Below are 19,276 nucleotides of genomic sequence, written 5' to 3'. Positions count from 1 at the left end.
AAACATTACCTCGGCGTGTCTCAACTTATGATTAACTTACAAGTAGCACGTGTTGACGTCTGTCAACGATTGCAGACCGTGCATACAACTTGTGGCCAGCGTAGAGGAACGTGTGAGTCATACGCCGGCATACGTCGTGAAATTTCAAGCATGAAAAAATTTGAGGACAACCAAAAAGTACAACGTTTAAAGCCAACGTACAACGACGTATGGCAGTGTTTTTCAGCGTGCTCTCAATGTTATCAAAACTTACCCATAACGTATTCAACGTGTGCCAGCGTTTTAGAAAAAAAATTCAAAAATCGGCATACGTTGGCTAAAACGTCAAGGTGTGACCGGGCCTATACCGACGTCTTTCAGCCTATGAGTAACTTAAAAGTAACGTCTGTCGACGTGTGGCAACGATCGCGTAACGTGCCAACAACACGTTAATCATAGGTTAGAAATAAGTTTCGGGTACGCTAAACATTACCTCGGCGTGTCTCAACTTATGATTAACTTACAAGTAGCTTGTGTTGACGTCTGTCAACGATCGCAGACCGTGCCTACAACTTGGGGCCAGCGTAGCGGAACGTGTGAGTCATACGCCGGCATACGTCGTGAAATTTCAAGCATGAAAAAATTTGAGGACAACCAAAAAGTACAACGTTTTAAGCCACCGTACAATGACGTATGGCAGTATTTTTTAGCGTGCTCTCAATGTTATCAAAACTTACCCATAACGTATTCAACGTGTGCCAACGTTTTAGAAAAAAAATTCAAAAATCGGCATACGTTGGCTAAAACGTCAAGGTGTGACCGGGCCTTTACCCATAACGTATTCAACGTGTGCCAACGTTTTAGAAAAAAAATTCAAAAATCGGCATACGTTGGCTAAAACGTCAAGGTGTGACCGGGCCTTAATATAAAAATGGTGACAGGTCGAAGTTCATGTTCTGTCCATCTGTGGATGCTTGTGGGGTGTGTCGTTGGTTATCTCCATATGTGGGTTTCATAAGGTGGAACGGAGCCCTCCCAGGTCTCGAAGTATCCACCTTCGTGTGTGTGTGTGTGTGTGTGTGTGTGTGTGTGTGTGTGTGTGTGTGTGTGTGTGTGTGTGTGTGTGTGTGTGTGTGTGTGTAATATGTACATATCTTGTATAATCACATATAATATGTGTGTATATATACATATACATATATATATATATATATATATATATATATATATATATATATATATATATATATATATGTATATACATGTAATTGTCACGGGCCAAAGTTCATCCCCCCCCCCCCCCGACCAAATTGTGGTGACGGGTGGTTAACACTGCCTTCAACAGTTATTTTATAAATGTAATTTTGTTTTTTCATCTCCAGTCTTTATTTATGGAATTGAGGGGAATTCTCAGAGTAAACCAGTACTTCAGTTTTTGTCTTTACTGTTGGGCATTGCTAAACTGGCAATTTATAAAACCAGGAAAGCAAAATTGAAGGTAAAATGTAAATGTGCTTTTCTGCTTTAAAGGAATAGTTTCTGCACAGGTTAAAATGGAGCAGGCTTATCTTTTGAGCTTGCACAGCGCGGGTGATCAGTGGTACGCTGATGAAGTTTTGAGCATTTCTTTGTGATGTAATATGGTTTTGTAAAAATGGAAAGTACTTTCTCATACTTTTTCATATGTGTGTTATTACCTCTGCCACCGAAGGTGAAGGAGGTTATGTTTTCACCACTTTCTGTTTGTTTTTGTTACTTGCAAAATCGAAGATTTTTCAAGTATATTGGTTAGTCGATTTTGTTATTCTGTCTGTCCGTTTGTCTGTTTGTCTGTCTGTTTGTTTGTCTGTTTATCGCCTACAGGTCACAATTTTAAACCGATCTTCACGAACCTTCACCGCATGGTAGAGTTTGTCATAAGGAAGAAGCCTATTGTTCTTCAGGTCAAAAGGTCAACATGGGCCAAAGGTCAAAAACTGAGGTGAGATTTCTAAAATCCTCAATTTTCATCCGATTGACTTGAAATATGAAGAGGATATATACTTCAGGTCACTGAATTCAACCAGCCAATTGTTTTTGAGATCAACATGGACCAAAAGGTCAACATAGGCCCAAGGTCAACAACTAAGGTGTTGTTCTTGTTGTTGTTCGTCTTTTGGCTGCTCCCGTTAGGGGTCGCCACAGCGGATCATCCGTTATGATCCGCATACTGATTTGGCATAGGTTTTACGCTGGATGCCCTTCCTGACGCAACCCTGGTCACCTCGTACGACACAGGGATAAGGATTTGGTTTCACCATGATTCCGGGCTGCTCTACACCCTCTCATAGCATGGCCCAGTGCAGAGCTCCCGTCCTCAAGCGATCCTCCAACCCAAGCCTCCGAGTAGCCGGATTACAGGCGTACACCACTACGCCCGGTCGTCAACAACTAAGGTGGTTTTCTAAAATCCTCAATTTTCATCTGATTCATTTGAAATTTGAAAAGGATATATATTTCAGGTCACTGAATTCAACCACGAATTATTTTGGAGGTTCACATGGGCCAAAAGGTCAACATGGGCCGAATTTCTAAAATTGTCAATTTTCAACCAATTAACTTGAAATTTGAAGAGGATTTGCATAATTGGTGAATTAATTCAACCATCAATTATTTTTGAGGTCAAATTTGTTTTATGGATCTTGCAAGTAACGTGCTCTGCACGACGTCTTCTTGTTTGTCTGTTTGTTTGTTTGTGTGCAGGATATCCCAAAAACTTGGGGACGGCTTTAGATGAAATTTTGTGGACAGGTTGAGTGTGTGACAAGGCCGAACTGAATCGATTTTGGTGAAGATCCGAATCCAGATGCGGATCCAGGCAGAGGAGTGCACTCGACCGAGTGCAGTTTTAGATACCTCCACCACCAAAGGTGAAGGGGGTTATGTTTTCACCCCTTTCTGTCTTTTTGTTTGTTTGATTTTCGTTTGTCTGTTTGTTTGTTTGTCTGTGCATAGGATATCTCAAAAAGTTGTGCACCAGTTCGGAGTGTGACAAGGCCAAAGTGATTTGATTTTGGTGAATCTAGAATCCGACGACTTGAATTTTTAAGTCATTCTTTACCATTGAGACATCGGGTCAAAAACTATATGTAGCATGATATCTCAAAAAGTTGTGGACGGATTTGGATAAAACTTGGTGGACAGGTTGGGTGTGTGACAAGCAAGAATTGTTTCAATTTTGGTGATGATCCGGATCCGCATCGGATAATTTTTTTAGTAATTCTTCACCATTGAGAGATCGGGCTAAACCGATACATAGCATAATATCTCAAAAAGTTGTGAACGGAGTCAGATGAAACTTGGTGGACAGGTTGGGTGTGTGACCACGACAAATTGATTCGATTTTGAAGAAGATCCGAATCCTGGTCCGATTACTAGAATTTTTTTTCAGTGATTCTTCACCCTTGTGAGATAGGGCTCAAAAACGATATGTCGCATGGTATCTCAACAAACTCAAATGAGCTAAGATCTTCGTCCACTTAATGATGACGTCATAAAAACGAATATGACGTCATTGTGTGTATCAAGTTTGCGATAAATTATCTGTGCTAATGCCCGGCTTGATTCCCGCAAATAAAATTCAAACAGCTTGCCTAGTTTCGGAGATAATGATATAGGCGATTTCCATTAGTGGCGATATTATGACGTCAACTTTTTTCTAGGAAGAATTCCAAAATCGGAGATGGTTACTGGCTGTGCGTGGGCTTTCTGCATATACATGGCAAGTTTCATGAAGATCCGATGAAAACTCGGGGTTGTGAAACAAAAAATGTCAAAAAATTGATATGACGTCATAGTGATGTATCATATGTGCGGTAATTCATCTCTGCTAATGCCCTGTTCGATTCCCACAAACACAATTCAAAAAGCTTGCCTAGTTTCGGAGATAATTTTTTAGGCGATTTCCATTAGCGGAGATATTTTGACGTCATAACTTTTTTTCTAGAAGGAATTTTCAAAATCGGAGATGGTTCCTGTCTGCGCAGGGTATTTTTACATATAATGTATGTGTGTGTATATATATATATATATATATATATATATATATATATATATATATATATATATATATATATATATATATATATATATATATATATATATATATATATATATATATATATATATATATATATATATATATATACACCAAGTTTCAGGAAGTTTCGATGAAAACTGTAGGCTGTGAAACAAAAAAGTCCACAAAAATAAGATGAAGAACAACAACGTGAGTAAGACTTGGAGATCCTCCACGAGGATCTAAAAACGTATTTGGCCTGATATGTTCTCGTGGATCAGGCATTACAGGGCAAAGATATGTGCTCTATTGAATGCCTTTCTAGTTCAACTTATTTTGCTTTTACTTTATCTAATTTCCTGTAACCTTTTATCTCTCTTGAATGGCATTTTGCCTTATTTGGGGCGATTTCCAGTTTAAACAAGTAAAAAAAGACATGAAATGTCATCGCCTCCATTGTTTTAGTAATTTTGCTGCATGGAGTTAAAGGACTGTCCCATATTTCTGTCCAACTAAAATGGCCACCAGTGTACCAGTCAGCCATCTTTCATCAGATTGCAAAATAAAGTGAGGTGCACGTGTATGCCATCATATACTGTGCTTTTGCTAAGATGAAACAAAATCGGACCAGGCATGTCTGAGAAATGATTGGGGACACGTCTAAGTAAAAAAATTGTCATCAGTCAGCCATCTTGGATGTAATCTCAATTAAAAAATGACGTCTTTATGTAAGCCATCATTCGCTATCCAGGTGCCAAGTTTTAATAACATCAGCTAATGCATGTCCGAGAAATGGTTGAGGACATGTTCAACATCAGGTTGTTGTTCTTTTACAACTGAAATGGCCACCAGTCAGCATTCTTGGATCTGATGTCGGAAAATAATGACATGCATATGTAAGCCATCTTTCATTATGTGTGTGCCAAGTTTGAACAACGTCGGTAAATGCATGTCTGAGATATGGTTGTGGACGCACGCACGCACTGACGTGAAAGTCGAGACCAAATCCATAAGCTAAGTAAAATGGGGTATAAAAAAAAGTCACCCTCCTAAAAGATCTGGTGGCATCTCGTCAAATCTCTTGAACCTACTCTGCCTTTGTCTCCCTTGTTTTTTTACCAAATGATAATGTGTAGGGTGGCCTGAAACTCACTTTATCCTGCACCTGCAGTAAAGCATTCATTCTTAAACTCTTTTAATTTACAGGTTTTATTGTGTAGTTCATTACTTGTATTTGTATGATGGAGTGCATGCAGATACAATGAATGATTAATTATTGTAAGTACTGCACAATAAAGCCTGTATATTAAAATAGTTCAAGAATCAATGCTCTTCTGGGGGAGGGGTAAAGCAATTGAATCTGCTGACCTCTATCTCCAGCTTGATTGATGTGGTGTCCATCTTGGGTAGTGGAAGAGTGGCTGACTGTCTCAAAATCTGAAGTCCCCAAATTATCTATTCTCACATTTCTACTACTACTGTAGTACTACGACTATTACTCAATTCCCACTACTACTGATGAACCTCTTCAGGAAAAGTATAGAAGGTCCTGGTTATATCTTGGATATCTCTTGTACAGCAGGGCTTGAAGGCATCAGTGCTCGCTTCTTGAAGACATGCCTAGCCATGTTGGTTCCCCCCACTATTTCTGCTCATAAGCATACCCATCCCTTATGGTAGATTACATTCAAACAAAAGGTGGTGTTATTAAACTTTCCTATTTGAAAAAAATAAAACCAAGACTGATCCTCTTAACTACAAACCAGTCAGCTTTCTTCCACATTGTAAGCAAGGTAATGGAGTTCAGAAGCATTGAAATCCTTTAATTTTCTAAATTTCTCAACGTTATAGCACCAATTTTGCTTCCTCACTGTCACTCAACGCTGCATGGACATGCTTCTTCTGCTAATACAGTAACGGATAGATGTCCTAATCCCCAAGAAAGAAGTTAGGACAATCTTTTTGGAAATATTGTTCACTCTTGACACTGCCTGAAATTCAACCTTGTTTGCTATCAGCCTTCTGTCTGGCATATTGGGCTCAGTCTTCAAATGCTTAACAAATTTCTTGCACCTGCCATAACAGTATGTAAATTTTCCTGGCACCCTATACCCATGGTCTCCCCCCTTTTATATTCGAATTAGGCTCAAAGAAGAGCATGAACACATATCATGTGCAGGACCAAGGACATAAGGAGTCATCATTGTACTTATCAATGAATTACAAGGACATCAGTAGACAATTAATACATTCATTAAACACAGATAATTATGCATTTGGTTTTGCAAGTGCTGTGTAAAGCTATGACATCATGTCACATTTAATTAAAATATTGTCAATTTCTACTCTGCATTTTTGCCACCTGCCAAAGAAAGGCAATTGATTGCAATTCCATGTCTGTGTTCAACCTTAGAAGAAAGTTTTTCTTCCCAATTATAATTTCAGTGATTGCTTTTACATGGGATGTTTACTTGGATATTTAAAATATATATTTGGACGAGGTAAATGAGTCTTTTAAAATGATTGTGTGCAATTCTCATGCTTTTGAAGAAGAGAAATCTGGAAGATGCAGCAGCAATATGTGGTCATTTAGAGAGGATATTTTTTCATCAGAAAACAGAAATAACCATGGAAGGTGAAAAAAAACACACAGCCAATAATAATATAATCAATAAACTATGTATTCTGGATAACTGCACTCTTTAACATCAGCACTTGCTTCAATGATCCTGACTTGCAAGTTGCAAGTGCCAGTGTACCACAAAGATTCAGGCCAACAATCCAATGAAGAGACACGGGACAGCTTGCCAACTCAACATTTGTGGGGAATTCACTCCACACCAATGATGGCCAGTGAACCCAAGCAGAAAACGTTTATAACATGACCATGCCTTCTGGCCCTCCGCACAAAGATGTCTGTTTCTATATGACCATGAGCTTTGGCCTCAGGGCCAAGGTGCAAGTGTATTTGTTTGACAATATACTTTGGTCTTGGGGCTGAAGTACACATTCTTAACTTTTTTATATTGTTTGATCTTTTACCTTTGTTCTAAAAAAGGCACTTCCCACTTCCTCAAAGAGTATGATCATGGATGTTAGCCTTTGAGGGCTAAGATGTTTTGTTTTTATGTATGACCATAAGTTTTGCCCTTCGAGCCGATGTACTTATAAATGAGATTGACCATGTACTTTTGTGTGAGGGCAGAAGTACAATGGCTCAGCAACATTCTTAATGTTTTTTTTAACCTTTCTTTTATAAAAGACATCTCTCAATTGAGATAATACCCAGTAGGCCAGAGAGTCATTCTTGGATCGATTCCCTTCCCCAGGAGTGGGCTAGCATTTCCATAAAATGGCTTTTGAAGCTTTCGGACTGACTCACATTGCATTTAGCAGTGAGTTCTGTGTCTTTAACAGACTGATTGAAAAAACTGGAAGATATCTCATCTATAAAGCTCATTCTAACCACTGACTGACTCACAGACTGACTGATGGATATTGATGTTCGGTACCTTCCGGGTGACGTAGAAAGCTGAAATTTTGTGTGCCGATGGACATTGAAGCCGATACACCGGGAAAAATCGCAAAACAGTCAGAAAGCATCCAGAAATGAAAAATATAAATAAATAAGTTAAAATAAAAAATGAAAAAAAACAAATGCAGATGAGCGACCCGAGACAATTAAGGAAGCACGGTTCGTTATTGCTCTTACAATGAACGTGAAAGCATGCCCTGCATATACATACATATACGAGCAAATACCACCCAAAGCTTCGCTGTCAGTAATACTAAAGGGGGAGAGAGAGCAGGGAGAGAGAAGAGGTGGAGGGGAAAGGAGAGAGGAGGGCTGAGGAAGGGAAGACAGTGTGAGGTGAGAGGAAGGGAAGGCAGACATGTGGGGTAGAATTAATTACGATTCATACTGTCTCATCAAAGTGATTCGGCATAGAATAACTATGAAGAGGGAAACAAAACAATGTCTGAAATGCATTTTCTGCTGGTCATACTATAAACATGGCCCGGAGACAAACTCCCGTCCAGAGGGAAGAGTGGGATTGAAGAGAGTGTGGGAGTTTTTTTTTGAAAGGCGGGAAAAAAAGACTAATGGAAGAGTGAAGGTGAGCAGTGATTCGTGATTTTGGTATTCAACAGAAGTGGGTTGTTGGCGGACCTTGAGCACCCTGCGGAAATATGGGTGGAACATATTGCAGACAGAGCAGGGGGGGGGGGCAAGACCAGAGAGGAGACTGTAGAATACAGAAAGACTACCGACCTGCCTGCGATGAGAGGGTGAGAGACCTCAAGGCTCAGCCTCATCGCGGGAGATACCAATGATCCTAAATGCTTTGGTTTCCATGGCCTGAAGCCGAGAAAGGTGAGAGGCACAAGCACTAGCCCAGAGGGGAGAGCAGTACTCCATCAGGCTGTGGACGAAAGCTATGTATGTGATCCTGTTTTCTTTAAACAAAACTTTTGAGCACATCGCGAAACCTCTGAAAATTTAGACACAGATCTGGCAGACACTATACTATGGATAGGCAGTCCCTCTGGGGGACAGGACGTGAGATCTTGCAGCGAATGTATTAAATCATACAGCTCAATGAAGCTGTTGCATTCCTAAAATTTTTGTTCACTCAATATAATTCTCCAAAACAGAAGAAAAAGAAAAGTTTAATGATTTGGAAATTTCACATTTTCTCGTGTATGTATGGAAGAGGGAACATCGCCTTGCTTGCTTCATTAAATAGGTATATCGGCTTTGCTATAAGACTCGTTATTTCTTTAAATTATCAGAATTCACAACAGATTTCGACACTTATTTAATCCGGACGATATCCCATCCTCAAAAGCAAAATAATATTTTGATGACATACATTAATTTGTCCGAGAGAGTAGATCGTGGAAAATCATATCATTTCATGAATGAAATCACTCCAAGCTCCTAATTTGCAAAGTATACCACTTATAAAAACGATGTACACAATGATTCGTAGCTATGATGAACAGGCATTCGATACGTGTGTGGAAACTGAAAAAAAAAACTTTATCGTGAAGAAATCGTTCCGGCCTGTTCCAAGTCAAGGCATGGTTGAGCAGGCCAAAAAACATGGCGGCTTCAGGCCAAAAAACATGGCAGCTTCAGGCCAAAAAACATGGCGGCTTCAGACCCCAGCGAGGTTACCCAGGAAACGGCTTAAGCCCCAGGGAGTGAGGTGGCCCAGGATCGCCTGATGAAGGATATAATTAAATAATGCCGTTAATTATCTTCAAAAGGGGTGTTTTAATTAACCCAAACACCCAATTTTCACTCTTGCACTCCCTTCGAGTTTTTTTAGTATGTATGCAAAGTTTCAGGCTGCTAGGTTTTATGGTTTTGGAGTTATGGAGGAGACACACACACACATTGTCTTTTATTTGCATGTACAGTATAAAAAATATATATGTATACCGTATTTATTCTAATAGAAGCCCCCCTTCTAATAAAGCCCCCCCCCTTTAAGAAAATGTTCATGTTTCAAGGGTGTCTCTAATAATAGCCCCCCTCCTCTGTCCCCCGCCACCTGGTGTGAAACAATTGAGACAGCTGTAGCCTGTAGAGTGTAGAGGGAGCCTGGCCCCCCTGGCCAGGCCGGGACCAGGCTTTGTTGACAGGTGTGTTTGACGGCGGTCAAGTCAGTGTGGTGTCGTATTCTGCATAATTTTTACCCCTCTACCTTGAAAATAATTGTATCTTCATAATAAAACAAATAGATAATAAAAAAAATTGTATGTTTGTAGATTGTGTCCAATAAAGGCCCCCTCCCCTCCTTGATCAAACTGGTATTCTAATAAACGCCCAGGGCTTGTATTATAATAAATACTGTATATATATATATATATATATATATATATATATATATATATATATATATATATATATATATATATATATATATATTATCCTGAATAAAATATTATCAATTGGGAACAGTAACAATATTAATCTTGATAACACCATAATTTTTTCTTAATACCGTATATGCCTTTTATGTTTTTTCTTCATCATCATCATCATAATGCTATATCTGTATCTCTGCAATAGCTCAATCTATCTTCTTGAAACTCACAGGGATTATTCAACTGCATAAATCAACTCCATAAAGTTTTGTTGGTTTTGGCCGCTGTGGAATGGTCAGTTCAGTCTTTTTAAAAGTTGCATGAAGGATTCAATACTTCTTTTAACCCAACCTACAATCGTAATTACCAAGCAAATTCCAAATTCATTGCTGTATGTTAAGGCTGCAACTTTGCAATGAGTTAACAAAACTCAATGAAACATAATGTTCGTTTTATCATGAAAGGTCATTCTTTGAAACGTCATCAAAACTGCACAAGCAGGTACAGAGACTACTAAGGTTCTTGATTCAAATGCACAATTTGAAATTAAAAGAACAAGATTTCAAGGACGGTTTGCCTTATCAATCCACGATGTTAAAAGTGCATTTGAACTCAAAAGTTTAATGATGGCATCATGGAAATGTTCTAGTTTTGAAAAGTCAAACTTGTTCATAATGAATATAATCATCATGCCAGATGCATCTCAAGGACTGGTAGGATCCATCAACAACAAACATGTTCATCTCTGAATTTACTCCACATTGACACAGTCCCTGTGCAATTAGAATCAAGTAAAACTGCCTTCCTGCCTGTCAAAGGAGTTTTTAAAGCTGCCTGTCCTGTATGCTTTCACCATCTTGTGAACATATAAGATCCCACAGAATGTTTTACAGAGATTTAGGTTCTCATATTGAGACAGCACTTTTGATATTTGATTTTGGCACATTGTCAATATGAGCATGTTTTGCATTCACTTTGGGGTTGTGGAACGGGGAGCGGAGGGGGAACCTTGCTGACAAACATGGGAATGTCCTTTTCCCTGTAAAAGGTGTCAGTCATTTTGATGAGAGTAAAGTGCCCTTTCAATGCTGAAAAATTTAACTTTACATGGCAGAAGGGGCATTCTTTTCATCAAGAAAGTTTTTTTGTGGTGTAAAAAGGTACGTTGTAGAGGAAAGTGCACCTCCACGAAGAAATGTGAGTCCCTTTCTTCACAAGATTGCCCTTTTCATGGTGAAATTTAGGGGAAAACAATTTTTTATGGTGGTGTTTTTAAGGATTTTATAAGGAGCGGAGTGGAGGGCATGGCAGTGTATTGTACACGCGTCAGTGCATGCACCATATTGGAAACGGGTCAGAACTGTTCTGGACATGTCACCAAAGCCATTTCCACATGCACAAACTGGGAAAATTTGCCGTAATAATCTCAGTCATAAAGTTTGCAGTGGATTGCAAGACACCTGCAATATGTGTAATATATGAAGGAAAAGGGCCCAGCATAAACAGAACTGTTTGAACCACAACCCAACACCACAATCCTTTTACAGATTACATCATTATGTTGACATTTTTGTCATCGGTCAACACAGGACTGTGCAGTGGAGCATTTCATTTTTCACATTTCATGTGATTCTATCATGTGTTATTCCCATTTTACCACCCAGTTTTTCTTGATTTCATAATTAGTTCCAAAATTTATATCTTAAACAGGTGTCTCACCTGTAATTTACATCTCACCTGCAATTTGCAGCAGAAGTAATCAATCATTGTTTACTTAATCACTTTCCACCAGCTGTGACAAGGTTTCCATAATTATACTTGAGAATTTCCCAGAGTCAAAAAGAGAATTTCCTGTCGAACCTGAGTGATTTCATAGTAAATGACTTTGTATGCAGCTCTTTTTGATTAGTTGGGCAATTCTAATTATAATTACAAATATAATCTTTGTCTCAGCTGGAGGTAATTGATTACATGAGATATGATTGGTTCAACTACTTTTACGTGTTGTTAAAAAATTTATAATGAAACATACTTTTGCACACACACACACTCACACACACACACACACACACACACACACACACACACACACACACACACACACACACACACACACACACACACACACACACACACACACACACACACACACACACACACACCTGTTGTTCTTTCTCTTTCTCCCCATTACTAGTCCCTGAGTTTGTGGCCCGATGTCCATTTGGAAACTTTGGAGTTCAGTCATTTTCATCCAGTCCCTATCCTGTATTTGCAAAGTAATACATAATCTAAAGTAAAAATAGTTGGTTGCTTCATCCATCAATACTTATTTGAGGATTTAATATGGTTTCTATTATTGACTCTAATTATTTATTATTTATTCGTATGCAGCCTGTGGCTGCTTGGCTGCATCATTTTCTGGGGGGCACAACTGTGCCCCTGTTATCAGCACAATGGTACTCATTTCACCGACCTCAGAAGGATGGCAGGCTGAATCAACTCACCTGATATTATTTCAACTGCATGACAGGGGCTTGAACTCAAGACCCTAAGATCTTAAGCTAGCCACCTTCACCTGTTCAGCCAACACCAGGCTTATTGACTCTAATAATTAAAACAAGAGGTGAAAAATTTATGAAATGTAAACAATGCCTTATAATTCATCCAAAATGGCAACATTGCTGTCGAGATTAAGTTTTTAAAAACCAGTCGCCACTCACAGATATGATAGTTTGATGATGGAATTATCTTCCCTGGGATTTATCTGTTGTGATTGACTTAATATAACTACGTAAGTTATTTATGTTTGCCCAACATTTTGTTCAAACACATGATTTTACCAAAAAAGAAAAATCACCAAATTTAAAAGAGTGGCATGAAAAGGATTATTTTGCATCACAAAGTGAAAGCAGCCAAACACACATGAAGTGAAGGAATTCATCCTCAAGAAGAAAGTGCAATGGCAACTTGATGTAAACAGCACACTCATTAGCACAGCTCCACTGGACAGGCAGAAGATTGACCACTGGCAACCAATCTAACTGACACAGGAGATGCAAAAGATACAAAACAATGATCGAGCAAGAATTCTCAGTTCTTGGATGAGGACCCACATTAGTGCTAACATGCTGCCCCAAAGCATGTCCATCTGGCCCCTCTCCCCATTGGGCAGCATTACCAGTGTGGTCAGTGTGTTGGTTGTGTGTCTTGAAGAATGCATTGCATATAGATAAATATTTTTGAATTAATAATTCATGAGTGTACTTTCACGACGATTGCTGTGAAGTGACATCAATAATTAATTTGTTTCCTTTGGAATATCGACTTGATTATTGTGGAGATATCACAGTCACGTCCAAGAAAACCTGGTTTGGTGGCAAGGTGTTCTGGTGCTTTACTATACCTTCCGATAGTTAAGGGACAGGAAAGGTTAAACGAGATGCACTCATGGAGTCCTCGGTTTCTTGTCCCTCTCCTGTTTATGACGAATATATTGTACTGTACATGTCCTCCTACAACCACATGTGATCTTCTCTTACCTATTACTCATGTTTGAAGAGCATCAATTGTGAAAGTTAAATTGTATTTATAGTTTTAATTAGATTTAAAAAAATTTACATTTCTGACAAATGTGAAAACAACAAAGAAGCAATGATCGGAAAGAGCCCTACACAATCAACATTCTAACAAGCAATATTTACATATGTCACATATTATATTTGTATCCTTAATGTCTGGTGGTGTTCCTCGACAGGGTGGCAGTTTTGAAGATCTTGCTGAGTTGCGAGAGCTTTACCTCAACAACAACAATCTGGAGACATTCCACAATGACACATTCTTGGGCTTGGTGAAGCTGGAGTATCTGCAAGCTGATTACAACTTTCTTCGAAGGATTGAACCTGGAGCGTTCACGCATCTCGTGCATCTGCGCGTGCTTATCCTTAATGACAATCTTCTCACCTCACTACCACGATTCGTCTTCCGCTCTTTACGCCTCACGCACCTCGATCTTCGTGGAAATAGAATACAGGTGTTGCGTTATGCTGGCGTGCTTGAGAACCTCAACCGTGTTCTTGAGCTTCAACTCAGCGAAAACCCATGGAATTGTAGCTGTGAGCTGCTCAGCATGAGACGTTGGCTTGCCAACGTGCCCTACTCCATGCTCCTCGATGATGTAATGTGTGAATCACCATTCCGACTTCATGGCAAGCACTTGCGTGAGCTAACCCGCCGAGAACAATGTCCCAGGCCACTTGGAAAGGGACCAACAACAAAAGGAGATAGCAGGGGAAAAGCAGGTTTGAAACCTGGAGGTCAAGACAGCCTTTCCAGAGAAAATGGTGACAAATTTGAAGCAACTACAGCAGATGTAGTGCTGCAAAACAGTCCACAGCCTATACCAGTGGCAGGGGAGCCAAGCATGCGGGAGGAAATTGATCATGCTGGTTCACAGGATGGAGGAGGAAAGTCAGGTGTCCGCTCATCTCCATTCTCTTCAGCTGTTGTTTCGACAGTGGTACCCACAGTGCGCCAAGACCGAAGCACACGACCACCACGTACATCACGCCCACATGCCACTCCGAGACATCGGCAGGCTATGGTTGAGCAAGCTGATAAAGCACCAATCGCAGTAGAGTGTCCGAATGTTTGTTCCTGCGTAGTACATACAGCTGATCTTGGGCTGACAGTAAATTGCCAAGAGCGGGGTTTGGAGCGATTTGCTGATCTACACCCTATTCCCAGTGACCCCAGTAAAGTGTACCTCACAGGAAATAGCATTCAGAACATCATGCGGCATGACCTGAGCTCCTTCTCACGCCTGCAACTTTTGCATCTTGCCAATAATCGCATATCTTTTGTGCAGGAGCGAGCCTTCAACAATATGTCAGCTCTACGCCGGCTTCACCTCAATGGAAATGATCTTGCTCGCATCACACCTGAGATGTTGGCTGGCCTTTCTGGCCTTCAGTACCTTTATCTGGAGTACAATGTTATCCGGGAAATTCATGCAGATACTTTTAATGCTACACCGACTCTTCGCCTCCTTTTCCTTAATAACAACCTGCTTCGTTTTTTGCCTCATGGAGCCTTCACTGGCATGCCAGGTCTGGCACGATTGAACCTGCGCGCTAACCACTTTACAGTGCTGCCTGCCAGCCATGTACTTGGAACCCTAACATCATCCCTTATTCAAGTGGATCTCCATGAGAACCCATGGGAATGTGGCTGCAGTTTGACAGAGCTTAGAAACTGGCTTGAGGCCTTAAGTACTGGTGTTGTGCTGGGTGAAGTAACATGCGAATCTCCACGCCGCCTTGCTGGTCGTGACATTCGTGCTGTTCCCTGGGAAGAATTTTGCTCATTGGAATTTGCGCCTCATCAAGGGGATCATGTGGATCTTCCATCCCCGAGACTGCTCAACACTAATGAGGATTCAACACCACCCAGCACAGTAGTTGTTGCTGCTGAAGCTCCAGCTTCACCAGCTAATGCTATTCCACTATCTGTGCTCATTCTTAGTCTACTTGTTGTTTTTATTGTTACAATCTTTGGTGCTGCCGGAGTCGTTGTGTTTGTACTGCGTCGTCGAAGTGACAGCAGTAAGGCAAAACGGCAATCATCATCAAGTAACAGCCGACAAGAGTCATCCGGCCTGCAGTTACAGTACACTGTGTATGGACAGCGACATGGAGGTCGACGAGCCGAGCATGCCATTGCAGCACCCGGATGTGACTCTTTACCACTGCCTCACTTTCTTGGGAGAATGTGCCATAACCCCATCTATGAGCCTCGTGACTGGTTATCTCAAGGAGAACCTGCATTCTGTCATGGCCTTGAACGGTTGCGAGTCCGACCATTGCCCGAAGATCGTGCCGGGTGGAGAGGAACAGGTGTAACAAAGGAAATTTTGGGGGTTGGTGGAGAACAGCCAAAAGAGGTAGCAAATGAAGTTAAAGGAGATAGGGTAGAAGTGGAAGTGGGGGTGGATCAGAAGGAAGAGGGAGACGAAGAAGCAGCAATAAGGACTCTAAGCTACCACAAGATACTTCAGAAGGAACGTGAGCTTCAAAGTGGCGGAGGAGCTGTCTCGCCTGTGACCCCGCCCGTAACTGGGACTGATGTGGCCTATCGAAGACTGAATGAAGTTGGCACCTCACAACCAGGCAGCCCCCGCATGCCATTCCTTGAAGGACGCCCAGCACCCGAAACCTTTCCCTTCCTCCACGATCCAGAAGCATTGTATCGAAGAGTGCTGGAGAGAGAAGAACTACAAAGTCTTTCCCTCCTGGAGTACAAATGTCCCAGTGTGTTGAGGCCTGATGCAGTGCCTTTTGATCGCACTTTGAGGGAAGTAGCACCACATGAGATTCGGATTCACGAAACATTGTTATGTGGGCCACAGGGTCCATACATGGTTGGACCATCTGCTGGGGATTATTTGGAGCTTCGTGCAAAGCTCCACGCAGATGCAGACTACCTCCAATTGCTTGAAAAGCGGTCAGGCTTGCATCCAATGTGAAGGAAACGCAGGACATTGGGAGTCAAAATGATAAAGTGCCTTTGTATCATCCTTAGAAATCTTGCCATTTGCACAGGCATCATGCCCACATTTTACTCATATAATACGGCCCTTGTAAGCTGTCCCACATTTGGCCTATGCCGTTTACTTTGACCATGGTATTATTGAATACCTAAGAAGGACAATCATTTGTTTTCTTGTGCTCTTTTACTTCATTTTAGTGCATCACATTGCTGTTAAGTAAGTTCAAACACTCAAACATAGCTGTCCCTTCGCTATATTGCTGCATTGTAGCACCAATAATTCATACTCGTTAAGAAGAGAGCCAGCACAAATGCCAGAAAATAAAAACAGCTGTGATCTTGCAGCATCAACTTTCAGCTTCTTTCTACATGGTGATGGCATGGTGGTAATGGTGTGAGGCCATATGCTTGCTGGAGGAAAGCATGCCGATAAAGGTAGCGCTTCTACTTCTGAGGCCTGTTCAGCCTACGCTTTGGCTGTGTGAATCATTTGAACACTGATGGTTATAATGACATTCGCCCAAAAAGGGATCGATAAGTATGCTTCACCTTATGTTTCGATGCAAAATCTGGATAAAAATGGATAAAAAGATGAAGGAACAAGTGGAACTGTCTATGACACGTCACGTGGTCTTAGAATAGTGTCCGGCTCAGCCAACAACAGAGTAAGCAGCTCCCAGTTGAAAGTCAGAATTTCGGCCTCTTGTATCAATATGTTTGCATTCAAATCATGTGCTTGCTTATACGTATGAGTACATACACCCTTGGTAATTATACTTTCCCAATATGAAGTACAAAAAAAGGAAGAAGTTTATGGTACGGTATGGTATTCCTGTTCAGAATTGCTAAAGTAGAAGACAGGCAAATGTTTACTGATGAAGGATCTTAAGAGAGGCAATAAGATATGTTTGGTTTGTGTTTATACGTGAGTGTGCATTTAATGTCGAAAGCAAGTGCAAATTCTGATGTACTTTATCGCAAGATAGCACATTTAAGAGTAAACGAAATTATGAGAGGTGCATGCCAGCTGAGGATTTAAGAGTTTATGAGAAAAGGACAGTAGCAACAGATGACAGATTACCATAGGGGTGTGTTCCATTGCCAATCAGCTTGTAGAGAGCTCGCAAAGTGGCTTAAGCACTCCAGAAAGCCCTCCACCGAAATGGTTGATGAGTAACGGCTGGCTTCGCAAGCAATATCAAGCTGATTGGTAATGGAACACACCCCAGATCTTTAAGATAAAGTCTGAAAAGGAGGAAATCCTATGAAAGGAAAATTTAATTTTAAATTTTTTTTTGGAGCCCTCACTCTATACGTGGTGAGCTCATTATAGTGCAATGGATAGTCCACTGAAACATTGGATCTCATTTAAAACTCGCAGATTTACCCAGTGTTACGCAGGAAGAGAAACATGAATAAGCAACATTGCAGCCAAAGGAAATTTGGAGATTGTAATACCCTCTGCGACCACCACAAGGTGGGGCTGCACGGTACACCTTTACATGGATAATTTACGTCCCCAGCCCCTCACACATCCGCACGAGGCCACGAGCACATAGCCTGTGTTACCCCCCCCCCCCCCGGCAAAGTTGAATTTGTACCCTGAGTTTGAAGTTTGTGACTTAAGAGATGTGGTCGTGCATAGAAGACAAACAACCAGAGAGAGAGAGAGACACGAAGACATTTGCCTTTATAGGTATAGATTTATCCCCCCCTACTCCATTGCCCCTCAATCCATCTCCCCTCAATCCATCTCCCTCAATCCATCTCTCTCTCTCCATCTCTCTCTCTCCATATCTCTCTCTCTCTCTCTCTCTCTCTCTCTCTCTCTCTCTCTCTCTCTCTCTCTCTCTCTCTCTCTCTCTCTCTCTCTCTCTCTCTCTCTCTCTCTCTCTCTCTCTCTCTCTCTCTCTCTCTCTCTCTCTCTCTCTCTCTCTCTCTCTCTCTCTCTCTCTCTCTCTCTCTCTCTCTCTCTCTCTCTCTCTCTCTCTCTCTCTCTCTCTCTCTCTCTCTCTCTCTCTCTCTCTCTCTCTCTCTCTCTCTCTCTCTCTCTCTCTCACGTTCAGACAATTATTAAGATTGTAATTCGCTGCTCGGTGTGTTTCTGGCATTAAAGGGTTGAAACTTCAATGACAAACCATGCCCAGCTGATGATCTAGAAATCAGGGGTCTCCAACCTTTTTGGGTGGAGGGCCACAAAACCAAAGTGGTGAGGGGCGGAGGACCGCACCCAAAAAAAGGACGCTAAATTCCGAAAAAAAAAATATATATATATATAATTATATGCGGAAATTTAAACAAAAATTAGTGCTGAATATATTTTTCTTGCAAACGGATATGATAAATGAACAATTGTGTTAAAAACACGTGTCTAATATGAATCAAAATCATAATAAAAATTACAGAACGCTTTGATCATTGACCCTGACAAATTGGCAGTATCGCGGGCCACATTGTAATGTAAACTTAATATGGCACCACGGGCCGCATAAATCCGTCAAAGGGGCCGCATGTGGCCCGCGGGCCGCAGGTTGGAGACCCCTGATCTAGATGGTCATTGACTCAGGCCCTCAATAATCTGTCTGTATAACACACACACATGCATATACATGTCAAAAGGTTCCTGTCCCCCAAGTCTCAAGTTTTCACTCCATTCCATCCCCCAATACACCACCACCAGGGACCATATTTCTATTTTTCACACAATTTCGTTATAAACACACATGCATAAACAATAGAAGAAGGTACATCAAGCAATCTACGAGAGAGGAAAATGCAGGAAAGCCAAAGTTGATGGGTTTTTTTTGTGGAAAGGAACAC

The 19,276-nt window shown here is 40.9% G+C and overlaps 1 protein-coding gene across 5 annotated transcripts in view; it reads left to right on the top strand.

Annotated features, from left to right (window-relative positions):
- Positions 1-18,220, top strand: part of LOC147023294 (SLIT and NTRK-like protein 2) — a 133,341-nt gene extending 115,121 nt beyond the window's left edge. For 3 of the 5 annotated variants that reach the window (XM_085888543.1, XM_085888542.1, XM_085888541.1), the window contains one exon: positions 13,668-18,218. In XM_085888543.1, the coding sequence (XP_085744669.1) occupies positions 13,668-16,433 (2,766 nt within the window). In that variant the 3' untranslated portion in view covers positions 16,434-18,218. Of the gene's footprint in view, positions 1-1,842; positions 1,961-13,667 lie in introns of all 5 variants that reach the window. The other 2 variants (XM_085888545.1, XM_085888544.1) reach the window with 2 other exon arrangements.
- The last annotated feature ends 1,056 nt before the right edge of the window (positions 18,221-19,276 follow it).

This window comes from Eptatretus burgeri, chromosome 7, assembly GCF_056783735.1.
Source record: "Eptatretus burgeri isolate ZD-2024b chromosome 7, Ebu_testis_v1, whole genome shotgun sequence".
Taxonomy (NCBI): Eukaryota; Metazoa; Chordata; class Myxini; order Myxiniformes; family Myxinidae; genus Eptatretus; species Eptatretus burgeri.
The sequence above is the reverse complement of the archived record's forward strand: the minus strand, read 5'-3'. Positions and strand labels throughout refer to the sequence as shown.